Source organism: Mustela lutreola, chromosome 8 (assembly GCF_030435805.1).
Source record: "Mustela lutreola isolate mMusLut2 chromosome 8, mMusLut2.pri, whole genome shotgun sequence".
Lineage (NCBI taxonomy): Eukaryota > Metazoa > Chordata > Mammalia > Carnivora > Mustelidae > Mustela > Mustela lutreola.
In genome coordinates, this window is record NC_081297.1 from 27,541,114 (window position 1) to 27,560,955 (window position 19,842).

Consider the following 19,842-nt stretch of genomic DNA (forward strand, 5'->3'; position numbering starts at 1 on the left):
AAATTAAACGCATTTTTTAACAGCACGTTACATGTTTCTAATATTTCACACTGGATTCCCAATAAATTAAACGCATTTTCTGAACAGCACGTTACTTCCAGGGCTGAACATCTGAAATGCTACTTTGGCAGCAGAGAGACCGACTCCTGCAATAAACTAGACTGACAGTTTGGGAAGGTGGGTCATGTTTGGCGCATTTCTCATTGGGCAACCTAACCCGGTTGCTAAGCCCTTCAAAACCAGTTTCCCTGCTTTGTGTGGCAGGATCTCTGTGATCCCGGAGGGGCTGGACGCGCGGAGAGGAGGTCCGCTCCGCTCGGTGGCCCAGTGCGTGGACTCTGAGGCCCCGTGCATCCCCGCACAAGGCGGAATCCCCGGAGTTCCGAGCGCTGGGCCAGGCCCTTCGGCTCGGCGCCCCGCCCGCCGTCCCGAGGGAAGACTGAGGCCCGGCTGACTCGTCTCCTCGAGGGAGCCATGAACCAGTCCCATGCAGGCACCCGCCTGCGCGTCGTGCTGGGACACCTCGGCCAGCGCTCGGCAGGCGTCGGCGTATCCTTTGCGGTGCGCGCGGCTCGGGCTGCAAGTGTGGTGGCCTCCAGGGCTCTTGGCACAGCCGCCCAGCGGACTCTGCCCCTTCCTGCGCGCCCGCGTCCCGGCGTTGGTGTCAGCTGTTCCGGGCGCCCAGGGGCGGGGAGGCAGCGGAGCCGGGGCAGGAGGGTTCCCAGTGCGGATAGCCCTAAGCTCCCAGCCAGGGCCCGGCCTGCTCGCTGGGCGGCCGCGTGACAGTGCCGGCCTCAGGGGCTGCTGTGGCGCCGCCCCAGGCTTCGCGGCCCTCCTGGGGCCTGTTTCCCTGCCTTGCCCGGGAGATGGAAGTTCTTCCTGAGGGCCTGCTCTCAGCTAGTGTGGCGTTTTCTGCACTTGGCCGCGCGTCACCCGACCGCCCAGAGTCCGAGGCGCGCGACGCACAGTCCCAGTCGCTCCTAAACTGGGGCGCAGGGCTGCCTGGAGCACCGGGGTGGGCGGGCCGGTGGACACTCAGGCAGCAGCGCACTGGGGCGCGGGGAGGGAGGGAGGCACCGGCCCGCACCCTCGGGCTCTTCTTTCCTTGAGGAGAGCTGTGCGAGCTGCTCCGCCAGGGTGTCCCTGAGCCCCGCAGGAGTGGATACGATGTCTCCCGGTTGTTCTTTCGGAGTTACTCGCGGCGGCGATGTGTGCGCCCCCCGTGTCGGATCCCGGAAAATGTCACTACGGGACACGGACGTCAGATGCTTTATGGAATTGTTTCTCCTGCTCCGATTAAGTGTTCTCTTTCAGGGGGTACTTTGGGCGCAAAGAGGACACTGCGTGGGATTTCCCCGTAAGTGATGGGATTAGGCTGTGTTTTGCTGTGTGCAGGATCCTGAACTCCTTCCTAAAAATGCTTCTACGAATGTCTCTTTTTACTTTTATTTTACTTTTACTTCCAGCCACGATGTAGCAGAACCACTGCCCACCTAAAATCCCGTCGCAGATCAAGGCGATTATGTAATCTCATTTGACCAGTGAAAACACAGAAACCGAGGCCCGGAGACATTAAAACTTTTGACCAAAGACATTTAATTACCGAAACCAGGGGTTGACAAAGTGTGTTCCCAGGACCAGCAACAACTTCCCCTGGAAACTTGTTAGACATGCGGATTCCCAGGCTCATGTGGACTCCCCATACTCCGGAGTGGGGCCCAGCAATCTGTTCTCACTTGTTTCTGATACATGCCCACTGGTGAGAACCACCAACGTGTGGGGACTAGAGATAACTGGAACCAGAATGAAGGTTTCCAAGTCCAGTCTGTGACTACTATGAAAATTCTGGGGTGCCTGGGTAGCTCAGTCCCTGAGACCTCTCTTGATTCTTGCTCAGCTCTTGATCTCAGGGTTCTGACTTCTAGCCCTGCATTGGGCTGCATGCTGGTCAGTGAGCCTACTTAAAAAATAATAGTAATTTAAAAAAATATATTCGGATCCTGTTGGTGCTTCTCTAATAGTGTTGAGTTTAGAGCTGCTTTTTCATCTGCGTTTCCTAGAAGAGCACTATCCTGTCAACCTTCCGCCATGGTGGAGATGTTCTACACCAGCACTATCCAGATCCATTGCTAGGATCCCCATGTGGCCATTGAGCACTTGAAATATGGCTAGGGGCAGTTTTCCTTTTCATTCTCCTTTTTCTTTTCTTCTCTCTCTCTCTCTCTCTTTTTTAAAAAGATTCTATTTATTTATTTGACAGACAGAGATCCCAATTAGGCAGGGAGGCAGGCAGAGAGAGAAGAGGAAGCAGGCTCTGTGTGGAGCAGAGAACCCGATACAGGGCTCAATCCCAGAACCCCGGGATCATGACCTGAGCTGAAGGCAGAGGCATTCACCCACTGAGCCACCTGAGCGCCCCTTTATTCTCTTCGATTTAAATAGACAGATGAGGCCAAGGGCTCTGGTATTGGACAACTCTGCAGAAACAGTCAGTGAACGTGCGTGTGGTTGGGGCTTGAAAACAATCATGCAAATCACGTGGCCGTCTCTTCCCAGCCTTAACTGGTTCTAAGGAGATGTGGGTTCTGGCATAGGGCAGGGCTTTTAAAGCATAAAGCACAATGCATCTTTAATGCAGAGATGCATCAAGAAAAAAAAAATATGACCTATAATTCCAACTCTCACGGATCATTATTCGTCAATGTTTTGGTCTGTTTCTTTTCTGTGCATTTACATAATTACAGCCATCTGTATAGATAGCTTTTGGCACCCATTTTTATCATGTTTACTAACATTATATATTAAGGACATGAAACATTTCCACATCATTGAAAAAACTCTCTGAGGAAAGCAGTCACCACCACCAGAACCCACAATGGAAGGAGAAGAATTGTGGACTGAAATACTGCCTTCTGACCACCACATCTTGCTAGTAGCTGACAGAGGTCATTAACTCTTTGCCTAGGAAAACAGGATTATACTGTCCCCAGTTACATAAAGACAAGACAAAAATAACATGTTTAAGAATAATGACATTCTTACACTCCTCCTTAAGCTAAAGAAACAATGAAAAAAATTAAGAAGAGGTTTAGTAAATTTGCTGTAGTTCTCTGGATAAAAAACTAGAAGGAATGTCTAGCTCTATCTTAAGATAGTTAAAATTATACTAAAAATTATACTAAAAAGTTAAAATTATATAAACTATGTGGCTCATACTTTAAAGCCTCGCCACTGTTTATTTAATAGAAAAAAAATTTTTTTTGAAGAGTAACAAGCCAAACTGTTTGTTTCTTGTATTTCAGAATGGATTCCCACTAAATTCAATTTCTCTTTGGAAGAGCACATTTCTTCATACTGCTAGATTTAAACCTTATAATTTTTATTTCCTTGGCAGTTTAGCGGAGGGAATAGTAAGTGGAAGAAATCAGTGGAAGCTATGAAGTCAAGAGTATGGGTTGAGTCTGGCCTGAGGCATTTTCTGCTGGATGATCTGGGACCCAGTTACTGAGCCCTGTGAGTCTCATTCTCCTGCTCTGGGCAGCAGGGATGGTGATAAAGGTCTTGGGACTTCCAGTCCCTCCTCTGGGCTCTGTGAAATGAGACGATGTAAGCAACCGTGCGTGCCTGTCCGCAGCTATGTGTGTAACCCAGTCTTCCCTGATGAGAGCTAATTCAGGGCAGACGGTTGTTTCGAGAAAAAGTTGACTCCTCAATTTCATTTTATTTGCCTTAATTCCCTACCTAGGTAGCTCACTCCACTTCAGGGGCTGTTTCTCCTAACAGTTTCCATCCTCCACAATTCCAGTAAGTAGATCGAATTGTCATTAGTAACTATACAATGTGTATAAAGCATTTCCTAGTGGTAATTAAGATATAAAACACATCTCATGCTGTCTGGTGAAAATTCATTACACAGGGGCACCTGGGTGGCTACTGGGTTAAGCATCCAACTCTTGATTTTGGCTTAGGTCATGATCTCATGGGCTGTGGGATCGATCAGCCATGGGTCAGGCTCTGTGCTCAGCAGGAAATCTGCTTCACCCTCTCCTTCTGCTCCTGCCCCTGCCCCCTCTCTCTCTTCCTATCTCTACAGAGAATAAATTCGTTTCTTTTTTTTTTTTTTTTTTTTAAAGATTTTATTTATTTATTTGTCAGAGAGAGAGTGAGTGAGAGCGAGCACAGGTAGACAGAGTGGAAGGAAGAGTCAGAGGGAGAAGCAGACTCCCTGTGGAGCAAGGAGCCCGATGTGGGACTCGATCCCAGGACGCTGGGATCATGACCTGAGCCGAAGGCAGCTGCTTAACCAACTGAGCCACCCAGGCGTCCCAATTCGTTTCTTTTTTAAAAAAAAAAGATTTTATTTATTTATTTGACAGACAGAGATCACAAGTAGGCAGAGAGGAAGGCAGGCAGAGAAAGAGGAGGAAGCAGGCTCCCCATGGAGCAGAGAGCCCGATGTGGGACTCGATCCCAGGACTCTAGGATCTTGACCTGAGCCGAAGGCAGAGGCTTTAACCCACTGAGCCACCCAGGTGCCCTAGGATAAATAAATTCTTAAAAATAAATTCATTATACAAATCATGTGTTGCCAGGAGAAGTTCTAATTCGAACTAGGAAAATTTTTGAAGATGACTGTAATTTATATGTATTTTAAACTTCAGAAAGAGGAAAAATATCAGAGGTGTTCAAATTCAGAAATGTTATACCTCATTTAAGTTAGCCTATGGCTTGTGGTCCTGTTGCTGTATTAGCTAGTGTCTTTGGTTTATCTTAAATTACCTTTGTAGGGGAAGACATCGATCGCCATGGAATTTTCTCATAGAGCCACATTTCCAATCTGGAAGAATGGACTGGGTGATCTGAGTTTGCGCATATGCTATGCACTTACTTGGATTTTGTCACTTTGATTTCTTCTGAGAAGATATGATCTAGACAATTTAAAGTATAAAATGTATTGAATTTGTCTCCTACCCGAACAACCATACGTAGTCATTATCGAACAAATTTGAAAGAGAAGAAAAGGAATTAAGAAAAATCATTCACAATTCCATTACATAGGAGCAATCACTTAAAAACTGTGTTTTTAAAATTTATTTGCATTTTTTTCAAGTACCTTTTTTAAGATCTTATTTATTTATTTGAGAGAGAGAGAGAGACCAGACGCGCATGAGAGATCAGGAGCAGGGCGGAGGGGCAGAGGGAAAAGCAGATTCACTGATGAGTAGGGAGTCCGATGCAGGATTTGATCCCAAGGCCCTGGGATCATGACCTGAGCCAAAGGCAGATGCTCGACCAACTGAGCCACCCAGATACCCTGTGTCTTGGTTTTACACAAATCTCAATGTATTTTATTATAGTAAGTCTGTACATGCTGTTATATGTTCTTCATTTTCTTAGAAGATTTATTTATTTAAGAGAAAAAGTGCATACATTGCAAGTTGGGGGAGAGGCTGAGGGAGAGACTCTCAAGCAGTCTCCCCACGGAGCTCATAGACCGTTTGGGGGCTCGATCTCAGACCTATGAGATCATGACCTGAGCTGAAATAACCAGTCCACGCTAAACTGATTGAGCTCCCCAGGGGCGCCAAGCTCTTCATTTCTAAGACTTGTGTCCTATCCCATTGAGCAGATATAATTCATTATTCTTCTATTTTTTGGTAACAGTAGTAGTTAACATTTTAGATTTAAACCTTTTAAAAATGTTCAGATTAGGGGCCTGCCTGGCTCAGTGGGAAGAGCATGTGACTCTTGATCTCTGGTTTGTGAGTTCGAGCCCCACATTGGGTATAGAGATTACTTAAAAAAAAAAAATAGATAAACCATCCCCTCTAGACTTGTTTAAAAAAAATTCAGATTATTTTCTTAGAGTAAATAAAAAGTAGAAGTGCTTGGTGGAAGAGTATGAACATTTCTCAGGCTCTTGATACATGTTGTTGGATGGTGATTTTTCACTTATACTTATTTGTAATTCCTTTTTCTCCTTTAGGTATACTCGGGATAATAATGTTCTAAGCCTAGAACAGAGAAAGTTTTATGAAGAAAATGGGTTTCTCGTCATTAGAAATTTGGTGTCTGATGCTGATATTGAACGCTTTCGGTACAGTACAAAACTTCGTTGTTGTACAAAACTATGTTGTGTTTGCAGTGGGAATGTGAGTAGGATTAGCGTGTGTGTTCAGGTATTTTTCGGTGATTGGCTCATCGGGAAGTGGTTAGGGACATGAGCTCTGGAGCCAGACTGGCTGCCTTTCATCTTAGCCAGACTACTTCCTGTTGTGTGTCCTGGAGCAACGTACTTTCTACTCCTGTTTTCACACCTGTACAATGGGGATGTTAATTGTATTTATGCCCCAGTGTTGTTGTGAGGTCTGGATAAGGTGAAGTACACACAGATGCCTTTGAACTGGGCCTGGCCCATGGTAAGCGTGAGAGAAGTTATTTGCCGTTATTACTCAGGTACACCACATCACAGACGGTTCCTCACTGTTCTGTTAGGCTAAGGAATAGGGGAGTCCCCGCAGTGAGCTCCGGCCTCACAGTGAGGAGACAGGGGCTGCTGCGCTGGTCATTTTCTCTCTCCATCCTCGGAGGAGGATGGTGCAGAGGTCAGTCTGGTGCAGAGACACCCCCTGCTCTATCTCTGAGACTCTTTCCACAGAACTGGCCAGACAGGTGCCTGGAGCCTGCAGTCATGACATCATCTGCCAATTTAATTTTCTAGGAACGAGTTTGAAAGAATCTGCAAAGGGGAGGTGAAACCACAGGGAGTGAAGATAATGAGAGATGTAAGCATTCCAAAATCAGAATTTATTCCAAGTGAAAAGATGGTTTCAAAGATCCAAGATTTCCAAGAAGATGAGGAACTCTTCAGATACTGCACTCTCCCTGAGGTTCGAGAACTTTCCTGCATATTCTTTTTCTTTAAGTGAATGACACACCTGCGTGCTTGCCTCTAGAATTGCTTACACTTTATCTGGCCCCTCTGTTTTGTGGCTGGTGATCAGTGGTTCTCAAATGGAGGCAGACATTTTCCGGTGCCTGGAGCGTGTTGGCTTGGCACACGGTGGGGACTGTGTGCTTCTGTCAGGGTAGAGGTGGGCATGGTGGGTGGGTGAGCTGCTAATGGAGCCCAGAGATCCTACAGAATAGTCCCAGAACTACAGAATAGTTCCAGTGGAGAATAGTCGCTTCCCCAAATGATGACTTATCGAGCTCCAAATGTCAGTCGTGGGCAGATGGAGAACCCTCTTCTGGAGTCTGGTCATTATTCTTGGTTGCAAAGGGCAGGAATTCTGCCTTAGAGACGAGGCTGTCTCACTGTGGGTATGGGCATATCAACAGGAGGGACATTGCAGATCCTATTCACTGGACATCCATTTATTGTTTCTTTTTGTCTTATGAACTGGTCAGTAGAGGTTTAAGTTTGTGTTCAGATTTAAACTCATTTTTTAAAAAATCAATATTCTTTAAGAGTAGTTCAGATTTACAAAGACATCCACATGGTACAGAAGGGCATAAGGTGAAAAGGAAAGTCTCCCACCCTCCAGCCCCACTCACACCAAGCTTTCTGGTGTCTTCAACTAGAAGTCTCTCATGGCTCTGCAGGTGCATCTGTCTACCCCCACCTTTTGTGTCACATGGGAACATATGGGTTGTCCACTTTACAAGTGTAGTTTCTACACTTATAGTAGATCTTACACATCCTTCTATATCACTTATATGTTAATCTATATCATACTTTTAAACTATTGCGTAACATCCCATTGCACAAATGTATCACAGATAATGAACAATTTATTTAGAATGGTTTAAAGGACACATCGCATATAGTACATGCTGGAAATTATAACCCCAAGTGCTATTAGAGAATTTGCCCAATGGGGGCACCTGGCTGGCTCCATTGGTAGAACATGCTCCTTTTTTTTTTTTTTTTTTTTTTTTTAAAGATTTATGTGTTTATTTTAGAGAGAGGGTGGGTGGAGGAGGAGGGTCAGAGGGAGAGGGAGAGAGAAAATCTCAAGCATCTCCCTGTTGAGCACAGAACCTAACATAGGGCGGGATCACTGGACCCTGGCATCATGACCTGAGCTGAAACCAAGGCTCAATTGCTTAGCCGACTGAGCCACCCAAGTGGCCCAAGCATGTGGCTCTTGGTCTTTGGGTTGTGAGTTCGAACCTTAGGCTGGTTGTGGAGGTTACTTAAAACTTAAAAAAAATCCTTTTTTAAATGGGACACCTGGGTGACTTAGTTGGTTAAGTACCTGCCTTGGGCTCAGGTCAGGATCCCTGTGTCCTGGGATGGAGTCCTACATCAGGCTCCTTGCTCAGTAGGGAGCCCTCTTCTCCCTCTACCTACTGCTTTCTTTTTTGTTCTGGCAAATAATATGACAAATAAATAAAATATTTTTAAAAACCACATTTAAAATAATTTTAAAAATAAAGAAAATTTGCCTCATAAAAAACACTGTGTACAGGTAAGCCAACTATGAAGTCCAGCCCCTTGGGTGGGGGACAGGAGGGGATATGACTTCCCAGCCTCAAGTCCTGCTATGGAAATGGAAGTTGTGTGCATCCACCAAGGAGGAAAATCTTGACGTTAGTGGCAGCACAGGGTAGAGTTAGCACGACCGGGACATCCAGGTTTCCCACCGCTCTAAAATCTGAACCACGCAATTGCTGGTTCATGCAATGATTTTTAGGAGGTGGGTCCTGCTTTTAGTAGTTAGGTATTTATTTTAATGTGTATTGGAAAAAATACCCAGCACATCAAACCTAGGACCTCAGGAATATTATTAATCAGGATAAGACGTAAGTTAGTTTGGAAAAATTGTTGGCTAACTATATTGGGCACCTCTGTAAAGTATGATGGAAATGGTAAAATGGCTCTTGAGGGTCACTGAGGTTTAGAAAATACTGGTCAGAGGCACTTGGCTGGCTTAGTTGTGGGACCTTGAGATCCTTGATCTCAAGGTCCTGTGTTTGAGCCCCATGGTGGAATTAGGGATTATTTAAAAAGGAAAGAAAGAAAATAGTGGCCTAAGGAAATTGCAAAAGTTGACATGCTTTATAAACAAACAAGTAGGAGGCCTGACTTCTAGGATTTTGGTTTCATTTCAAGCATTTCCTGCTCAAGTTGCCAGTATTCCTTCTACACAGGATCAAACAATGAGAAAGCAGTAGAACATGCTTCATTTTTTGGAGTCAGACAGAATTGGAGATTCAGTACCATCTTTCTCATTGAATTGGCCCCGCAAACTTGGGCAGTTTATTATCTATGGGCTTATTTATTGGGGTGTTCACTTTAAAGGATTATTCATCCATGGAGGCAATACTTTTCAGGAATCGCTGTGTGGTTTAGGTGGGCTGATGCATAAAGCCCCCTGCAGGTAGTCGACATACACCGCCGACTCCTTTCTGCATGTACCCCTCCCTCGGTGGGTTAGAGGTAAAGAGGTAGCACCCCAGTTGCCCTTCTCTTTTCCTCTGGGCTACGCATGGCCGTTGCACATGTTGGGGCCTCTCATGGTCCCTTGTTTTTTTTCTTAAGTAGGCTCTATGCTCACCGTGGGGCTTGAACTCACAATCCCAACTCAAGAGTTGCATGCTCTACCTACTGAGCCAGCCAGGCCCCCCTCATGGTCCCTCCTTATGAAGAGTCTTGTTGGGGGCGGAGAGGAAGATGCCTGTTCGCTGGGCAACTATGGACAGTTCCAGTTGAAGGCAGGTTTATCTCTGCCCTTTCCAGTTGATTTCTCAGAGAAACACATGCTTCTCTCTCTCTCTCTCTTTTCTTTAGATTTTTTCATTTATTTATTTATTTATTTATTTGACAGACAGAGATGACAAGTAGGCAGAGAGGCAGGCAGAGAGAGGAAGAGAAGCAGGCTTCCCACTGAGCAGAGAGTCAGATGCGGGGCTCGATTCCAGGATCGAGCCTGGGATCATGACCTGAACCGAAGGCAGAGGCTTTAACACACTGAGCCACACAGGCGTCCCCACATGCCTCCCATGTAGAAAATTGGTTACGGTTCCAACTGGCTTGGAAAAGCCTGTTTAATTCAGAGTCTTGCAGACTTACAAGTTTTTCCTGCTTTCAAGCTGAGTTTGTAATGTTGTGAAATACTAAGTGGTTTTTAAATATATATATATATATATATATATATATATATTTGGAGGGGAAGGGCAGAGGGATAGAATCTCAAGTCGACTCCTCACCGAACAAAGTGCCCAGTGCAGGGCTTGATCCTGTGACTGTGCGATCGTGACCTGAGCAGAAATCAAGAGTTGGAAGCTTCACTGACTGAGCAACTCAGGTGCTCCTACCAAGTGCTGAATGAAGGCATCTTGGCTCTTGTATAGATAGTTGTACTTTGTGCCACTTTTGTGCATTGGATTTCTTATCAAACTTTTTTTCTTCTTTTCCCTTAGATTCTGAAATATGTGGAGTGCTTCACTGGACCTGATATTATGGCCCTGCATACAATGCTGATAAACAAACCTCCAGATACTGGTAAAGGGCTCTTACTTGTTATGGAGAAGTCCCCCCCCCCCAAAAAAAAAGAGGAAAAGAGAGAGTTTAAGGTGTTCTAACTCTAGCTCTGTGTGTAACTGCTAAATTTGGATAACTAAATATATATGTCCTTTTATTTGTCTTAAAATAGCATACATCATAACAATAGTGAGGTAGAAGAACGATTTCAGATGTTAACAATGACTAAGGTTATTGTTGGATTTCTGGACAACTGACTGGCTTGCTGCTCAAAAGTTTGGTTTAATAAACATGACTGCACATAAACCATGGGCTTTTATTATTATAATTATTGTCCCCAAGCTTTGTTAACTATTCTCACCAATGATGGTGTGAATTCTGTCCTCCTGATTGAAGATATTATTATCTTCAAAATTAAAGCTTTCTTATAAATCACATACATCACTTGACGTAAAATGTCTTGTGCTTGCTAAAATGTAGCTCCTAATATCTCACTCCCAGAGAAACTGATTTGGAAGCTAAAACCCAGGAATCTGCACTAAAAAATAATTTTTTTTTATAAGTAGGCTAAATGCCCAGCGTGGAGCCCAACCCGAGACTTGAACTCATAACCCTGAGATCAAGACCTGAGCTGAAATCAAGAGATGCTTAACTGACTGAGCTACCCAGGCACCCCCAAGAATCTGCATTTTTTTAAGCCAACAGCTCTTGGTCCATGCTGAGAAATTCTTCTCTACTAGCAGTAATAAATTGGTCCTTCAGAATTCTTTATTGTTTTCCACTTTTGAGGCCAGGAGAGTTTTATGTGACTAGCCTGTAGTGTAGCACCATGAAATCTCTCCTACCCTGGATGTCTTGCTTAGAGACATTGAGGTTGGGCGTAGGGGAACAGTATCAAGTTCAGAGTGCAAAACAGGGAACCATGTAAATGTGGTTCTGTGATCTCTGATTCTACATAATGACTGTTCACCAAGTGCTCTTAGTTCTGTGAAGAACTTCTTGGAAGCCTTTTATTAATTTAGTTACTCGATAGTGTTTGTATCAGCCACTTAGAGGGCTAACAGGGAACTTCAAATTTGGTTACTCTCCAATTGAAAAACTTTTCTTTGAGTGCTAGGCTCCGTGCCCAAACCAGAGTTACTAAGGAATAAAGCACAATAGAGATCATAACATGTTATGAGTTGCTAGAGAATGGTGGGAATCCCTGGCTTTCAGAAACCCAGGAAAAAAGGGTAGGATCTGGAGTCACGCTGTTGATTTGATATTCTAATTTGGTGCTTATCTCTCCAGGCTGATTGTCTGTAGTGTGGTTTCACTTCTTTGGGTTCTGAAGGGATAGACACTGATCTGGTTTTCAGGCAGAGGAGATGAATTCTGAGGTTCAAATGTGGTTTAATAGCAGGTTCTGTTTCAGGCAAGAAGACATCCCGCCACCCCTTGCACCAGGATCTGCACTATTTCCCCATCAGGCCCAGCAATAACCTAGTTGCTGCTTGGACAGCCATGGAGCACATCGACCGGAACAATGGCTGCCTGTGTGTGCTCCCGGGCAGTCACAAAGGCGACCTGAAGCCACATGGTTATCCCACGTGGGAGGTATAAATCCCTTCCTTCCTTCCTTTTCTTTTTCCTTCCTTCCTTCCTTCCGTCACTTCCTTCCTCCCTCCTTTTCTTTTTTAGGATTTTATTCATTTATTTATTTGAGTCAAACACAGAGAGAGACAGGGATAAAGGGAGACAACTCGTGATATTTGCTCGTGATACTTGTGAGAGGTGGTGCGGGCTGAGAGAGGCAGAGGGGGAGGAACACAGACATGTAGACTCTGGTGAACACTAGCTCAACATGCAGCTTGATTTTGTGACCCTGCGATCATAAGCTGATCCCAAAATCCAGAGTCTGATACCTGACTCCCTGAGCCACCAAGGTGCCCTAGCAGATAAATCTTAACCAGAATATTTATTGTTCTGATTTTATTTTTATTTATTTATTTTTGAAGGTTTTATTTATTCGACATAGAGAGAGAGGTCACAAGTAGGCATAGAGGCAAGCAGAGAGAGAAGGGGGAGCAGGCTCCCCACTGAGCAGAGAGCCCAATGCGGGGCTTGATCCCAGGACCCTTAGACCATGACCTAAGCCAAAGGCAGAGGCTTAAACCACTGAGCTACCCACATGCCCTATTGTTTTAATTTTAGATCTGATTCCATACAGAACTTTAACAATGAGATGGAGTTTCCTTTCTTAGCAAAACATTGTTTTCAGTTTTGCAACCAGGATCAGGGGAAAATCAACCATGTCACGTAGAATAATCATCTTACTTTCAAGAAGTTTTGGAAATCTCACCAGTGTGGGGAACTCTGGTAGGCGCTATATAGGATCTAAAATCATCAAGCTTCATTGCAGAGGTCAGACATAAACACTCACAACTCCAGATGCATGTATCAGCTAATTCTTATCAGTAGTTTCGAATTCTAATCAGTAATCAAGAATTCTTATCACTAATTCTTACCCACTGATGCTAGATCTTAGGAGAAAGACGAGGGAGGAATCATCTCCTTCCTGCTAGAGAGACCAGCGAAGGCTCTGGGAAAGGATGAGTAGTATTCCATTGCCTGCCTGTTGCATGGTTTATTGATTGAACTATTGAATGCTTTTGAGCCCATGAATGGTGAGATCAAATCGGCTCATCAAAAATGATAATCTTGAGATCTAGAGCAGGATGTACTGGAAGTGAGGAGTCCAGAGGCAGAGAAAAGAGAGAGGAGACAATGAGTGTTGTAGGACCCAGACAGTAAAGTCTCAGGGCGCCTGGGTGGCTCAGTGCGTTAAAGCCTCTGCCTTCGGCTCAAATAATAGTCCCAGGGTCCTGGGATAGAGCCCTGCATCGGGCTCTCTGCTTAGCGGGGAGCCTGCTTCTTCCTCACTCTCTACCTGATTCTCTGCCTACTTGTGATCTCTGTCTGTCAAATAAATAAATAAAATCTTAAAAAAAAAAAAAAGACAATAAAGTCTGAAGACCCCAGAAGAGCACGTGTTGTTCAGGTGGGAAGAATGCATGTGGTTTTTTTTGTAGGAATTAAAGAATATGGCTTTCAGGACTTCTGTCTCAATTAGTTAGAATTCTTACACTGAGGATTCGTGTCAAGTATAAATCTTTGAGTCTGGATTCTGATACGAAAATCTGAAATTGTGAGATTCATAAACTGTTGAGGTTTATGGAAAAACTGAGTTGAGGCTTAGGGAAAGTTTGTTGCAGGCAACAGAAGTGGGCTGTGGCTGACTTAAGCCAAAGAGTGTGTCTTGGAGGGTCGCAGGCACATGCTGAGTCCATGGAAAGGCTGGCTGGCTCTGGTAAGCAGGAAAAGTGGGAGTGTGTCAGTGGGAAGACAGGATGGGGCACTTGGTGGGGGCAGTTGAACCTTGACCATGACCAATGCCTTTGATCAATCCTCTGCTCAGATTCTAAGTGATGACAGTGGGAGTTCAGATTGACTTTGCATAGGTTACATGTGCACCTAGCCAGGAGAGAAGGGCACTGGATGAAAGGCCCAACACTGTCCAGCAGGAAAGAATCCTTCCCCAGAAGAATGTGGGACAGTCCTATGAAGGGGACTGGGATACTGTGCTCCCCCCATAACCATTACTTAAAGCAACAGCTAACATTGGAAGTAGTTCTAAAAAAGCACAGTGTTGTAATTTACTATTCTTTCTTTACTCTGGTTGTGACATGAGTGCTTTCTGAGCTGAGGAGACTTGAACATTTTCTCTCTTCTGGCCTGAGAATACAGTTTGCTTCCCAGAGGTACTCCTGAATAATAGAAGAATGATTTAGGCAAAGTTACGGGGGAGAAGAATATCATGTGGGGAAAGTGGGATTACAGATTCATGCTGGAAAGGGGATCTCCCATTTTAACTGCAAAATGCAAAGTTGGTCTAGATCTTCATTTATAATTCGGTAATGAAGGATAAGTGGAAATTTCATATTCTTCATTTGGGCCCCCAAATCCATGATTTTTACAACCAGATGTCTGAGAAGTTTTTGTATATTTACAGTTGCTTTGAAGAATCTTTTTATGTTTTTCTCTTAGCAGAACTTATGAAAACTTTGCTTTTCTTAAGGAGTCATTGACAAAATTCTTAATCATTGGGTTCCCCAAATATAGTCTTATTTCTCTTATGTGTTCTAGGAAGGAGTTAACATAATGTTCTACGGGATTCAGGACTATGATGAAAACTGCCCCCGGGTGCATCTTGTGATGGAGAAGGGAGACACTGTTTTCTTTCATCCTTTGCTTATCCATGGATCTGGTTGGAACAGAACTCAAGGATACCGGAAGGTATGCATTCCCATCACTGTACTTTCCAAAGATGAATACATTAGAAACAAAAACGTTGAGACATGTGAAACTATGAGATTTATGACATTGAACTAAACTGGCGTTTAGTCTGGTTTATTTACCAGGAAATCTATTTGCTACCTCATGCTTTTTGGTTCATATCAGTAAGAAACCAGGTGAGCTCAGGATCGTAATCCTGCTGATATTGAATTATGAACATTCATAGAATTGCTTCAGAAGAAGAACATACCTGGGAGCCCATAGCCTGTGCGTTTGGAGGCAGAAACAATGGCTGGCATATAAAAATCATAAAATCTGGAATGTATATAGCTCATAGTAACCACGTAAGAGGAAGGTTTATAAGAGTTTTCTTATTTGGAAAACCATGATCAACTCTATGCAAACATTCTGAATTGGCTGCCCAGACCTCAGATTTCACAGGCAGCCATATATTTCATACCTGAGTCCCACAATTTGTTTTTCACTTCAGATTGTTTTAAACACCTAATGATTTAAAACTGACAAAATTACTCATAGTCCCAGATTTCTCGCTTCCAAAAAATTCAGCAGATCTGACAGTACTGTGGACTTCCATTTCCCCATATAACATGGCTCTCCATACTAAATATTGGGGCGTTTTGTGGGGCTGAGTGAAACCTTCCAGTTTTTCACACCAACTACCACTGTCTCCCTGAGGTTAAGGGTTAGTTTCCAGGTTTCCCTTTAAAAAAAATGCAAAAACACATGTATATGGATATGCCCTTTTCCTCTTTGGCCTCAGATGTCACTCCTCCTTGGCATGGTATGAGGGCTTCTGTGAGAAATGGAGTTTGTGACTCCACTGCATTGAAATTCGATGTTCTGGGCAAAGCGGGCAGTCCCTTTAGTAGGCAGTCGCCTCAAGAGAACTAACCTGAAACTAGGAAAGTGAGTTTAGATTAGCTTGTAAGTTTTTCAAGAATGGGGAGAACCAGTAACCTCCATCTTACCTTCAGACAGAAAGAAGATGGGGATCGTATGTGATGCTATTGGACTCAAAGGGTCCATTTTATTTCAAAGGGGTGGTGTGTATATAATTGTCCTTTGCAAGGTATTTTTGTGGGTTGTTGTTTGTTTGTTTGTTTTAATGATCCATAGCCATTGAAATGACAACTCACCACAAACTCAACTGAGTAACTAACTTCCCTGACTAAGAAAATGGTGAAGAACCCTGGAACACATTCCTGTTTAGGACTTGAGGACATCCACACAGTAGAAAGATCACATGTTGAAAAGTTAAAGTCCTCTTACTCATGTCGTTATGTTCCCCGCCCTTTTTAAAAACAAGTATCGCAGGGAGCTAAAAACCTCTTGTATTTCTCAGTCAGACTTAAACTGTACCTGGGGAAAAAGAGATACTGAACCCTGAAGAGACTAATACAGGACAGCATGAAACATTCTAGAAATCAAACGCTGAGTGAAATTGCTGACTTTCTAAAAGAAGTCTTCCTGTTCGGTTGTTGGTGTTAATGGAATGGGGTTTTCCCAGTATTAACCCTGTCACTCTGCACAGGCAATTACCTGCCATTTCGCCGGGGCGGACTGCCACTACATTGATGTGAAAGGCACCAGTCAAGAAATCACTGAGAGGGATTATTTACGGATAGGAAAAAAATTGTTTGGAATTCCAGATGACACCAGGCTGCAGGTATGCTTTTCTGAGATGATAGGTTAAGACTTTTTTGTCTTCTTTTCTTCAGATGCTTAACAACTCTCATACCTGTTGTAATTTAGAAGTATAACATGCTTTGTTTATTTTTTTTTAAAGATTTTATTTATTTATTTGAGACAGAAATCACAAGTAGACAGAGAGGCAGGCAGAGAGAGAGAGGGGAAGCAGGCTCCCCGCTGAGCAGAGAGCCCGATGCGGGGCTCGATCCCACGACCCTGGGATCATGACCTGAGCTGAAGGCAGAGGCTTTAACCCACTGAGCCACCCAGGCACCCCTAACATGCTTTGTTTAGAGCGCCTTGCAGAAGCATTGCTGAGACCCACTAAGAATTATAGTGGAATTTCAGCTTGTACGCACATCCCCAGCTGGGGCATCTGAGCACCCCATGCTTTTTTATGTCTTTGGCCACCCTGTGGTACGCAGGCTATTCTGTTCCAGGATGGACAGGTGGAAACAGAAAACAGATCTGGAGGAAAGCAAGTGAAGGACGAAGGCTACCTTCTTGAATGCACAGAAGGAAAGTTAGAGGCTTGGGCTCTCACCCATAGGCCTCCTTTATTTGTATAGAGCAGAGTATTGACGTATCTACAAATCCAAGGAGACTCCCAGAAAGCCATTCCTAAGCAGGTTTTGTTTGGGTTAGTTGGAATCTGGAGTTTCATGGAGCAGACTTCAGAAACCACTGATGCTTATCCGTGGGGAATAGAGACATTATTTCGTAGCCTTTCTACTTAATACACATCACTTGTAAATTCTTTGTAACTAAAACATTCAAAGCTGATGATGATGGTCACCAGACAAACTGTAGTCAAAGCTAAAATAAACATATTTTCTTTGTGAATGAGTCCATTTTAGCCACTGAACCAAGAAGCTGATCTTATGTTTTAATTTGCATTCATCATAAATACATGCATTTCCTATGGGGGAGACCCCCAAGGAGATGGAGCGTCATGATAACTCTGGCCTTCCAGTACTCTGAAGAGTACCATGCACCAGCACTAAACTACTGTGCCATTAGGAGTCATCTTCTGAAACTCTTTCCCAGCTTAAGAATCTGACTTCTCCCTTGCCCCTTCTCCCTTTAGCATCTATGACTCTATCCCACATCTGCAAAGGCTCTCATTTCACACCGTAGATGGTAGACCCTCTGTGCTCCTCCCTTGGTCCAGTGCTTAAAGTGCATCATATTTTGTCAAGTGGGGCTTCCGTGCAACACTCTGAATTTTAAAGCAGAAAAAAAGCATATATTATGTTTGTGGTTTGTCAGGGTGTGGTAAGTCATTGCCTTCTGTATTTATTTCATTTATTTGAGAGAGAGCGAGCGAGCAGGAAGGGCGACAGGCATATGGAGAGGGAGAAGCATACTCCCTGCTGAGTGGGGAGCTTACTGAGGGGCTGGATCCCAGAACCTTGAGATCATGACCTGAGCCAAAGACCGATGCTTAATGGACTGAGCCACCCAAGTGCCCCACCTGTACTTATTTTAAAATTTTAGTCTTGCAGATATAGTTCCTAGCTTTACTTAGAATAATGATATTAATTTCTGCTACATAGTTCTTTGTGAGTTATAAGAGCTATTTCATATCTCTAGTCTTACTTTCTTCACCAAATCCCAGTGCATTGGTCTTTCTCATTTTTTTTTTTAAAGAATTCTTTATTTATTTGAGCGAGAGAGAGTGCACACAAGCCCGGGGGAGAGGAGAGAAGGGGAAGTAATCTCCAGCAGACTCCTCACTGAGCGAGGAGCCCAAGACAGGGCTCGAACCCAGCACCCTGAAATCATGACCTGAGTGGGACACTTAACTGACTGAGCCACCCAGGAACCCCTCACTCCGCGCTCTTAGTAAGAAAGTGAAAAGCCCAAGAGGTTGGCCTGAGTGATGTAAGTGACAGAGGTACATTTTGGAGTCAGGTCCAATTCCAAAACCATTTCTTCCACCTGACCTAGCTGTTGGCTCAAAAATAAACAAGAAACAAAAACGTCTGAATTGTTTTATTTTTTAAAATTTTATTTATTTATTTGACACAGAGAGAGATCACAAGCAGGCAGAAAGGCAGGTGGAGAGAGAGAGGAGGAAGCAGGCTCTCGCCAAGCATAGAGCCTGATGGGGGGGCTCGATCACAGGACCTGAGATCATGACCTGAGCCGAAGGCAGAGGCTTTAACCCAGTGAGCCACCCAGGCGCCCCAGTCTGAATTGTTTTATTAAGAACAAAGGAAAAAAAACCCAAATCAATCCATAACTCATGACATCACTTGCATGTAGGAGCAGATCATTGTAAATGGGGCAGTGTCTAAAGGAACGCAGGACAAGGGGCAGTGTGGACTGTTGTGACCAAACACTGTGTTTAGCCAGTTGAAGACACCTGTGGTCAACAGCAGTGCCAAATAACACAGGCTGACCTTCTGGGGACTTGCTCTCTTAGTTTGGTCAACACTATTCTAGATGTGGGCAAGTACATTATTTGGAGTCTTAGAATATGGTTTCTTTACCAGTTGATAGGACTACTGTGCAGAGTTTTTCCATTTAGCTCTTGGTAGATGCTAGAAATCTACTTCGTCTCATGCTGAACAGATCCCTGTGTTCCATCCACTGACTGTGCTTGGTTTTATTTCCAGGATGTGCTTAGATTTCAAATGCGACTGGTGAAAGGAAAGAGGATCAACCTATGAAGTAGCCGTCGGCTTGAGCTCTTTGAGAGAAAACAGAACAAATCAAGGTGCCTGGGGAAAATGTTTTCTTAACAAGCTATCCTAATCTTTTCTATCGCTTGTTCTCCAAATCATGACACGAGGATAAGGTACTTGCTGGTATGTGGTTAGTTCTGCGTGCAGAGCTGTTAGTTTCATGGAGGAAGATATGTTAACAGTGGTCGATTACTGTTTTCAGGAAAACTGAGGCTCGCAGCTAATAAATGTGTTTCATATCTTATTTAAGTGTGTTCAATCAGTTTCTTTGATTCAGTTAGCTCTTTGCCCAAGTAGAAAGGTATCTTTTGAAACTCCGGGTACGTGGACTCTTGCATCCCTCTTCTGGAAAACCCACCACCCCCTGACTTCATGGCACGAGAGATTTCTCAGATCTAGAACACCATCTAACACAGGCATGTGTAATGAAGGGCATTGTGGAGTAGAAATAAGGGAGATGCTTGTGCTCTGACACAGGATTCCTTGCATGACTTCTCCAACCCAGGCAGTCTCCTTAAAAAAAAAAATAAAAATAAAAAAAGACTGGATCTTTCCAAGTTGTTTTTCTCTGTTCCTGAAGAAGGAAGACTAAGGTGGCTTCATCTGCTATTTTTTATT

General features: G+C 44.0%; 1 protein-coding gene across 1 annotated transcript; it reads left to right on the top strand.

Moving 5' to 3' along the window:
* Nucleotides 1–235: 235 nt before the first annotated feature.
* LOC131838274 (phytanoyl-CoA dioxygenase, peroxisomal-like) lies at nt 236–19,468 on the top strand. Its single transcript, XM_059184122.1, has 9 exons — nt 236–549; nt 3,746–3,804; nt 5,987–6,097; nt 6,722–6,890; nt 10,429–10,510; nt 11,904–12,085; nt 14,675–14,824; nt 16,377–16,511; nt 19,156–19,468. The coding sequence occupies exons 1-9, from the start codon at nt 475–477 to the stop codon at nt 19,207–19,209; spliced, it is 1,017 nt and encodes a 338-aa protein (XP_059040105.1). The 5' UTR covers nt 236–474; the 3' UTR covers nt 19,210–19,468.
* The last annotated feature ends 374 nt before the right edge of the window (nt 19,469–19,842 follow it).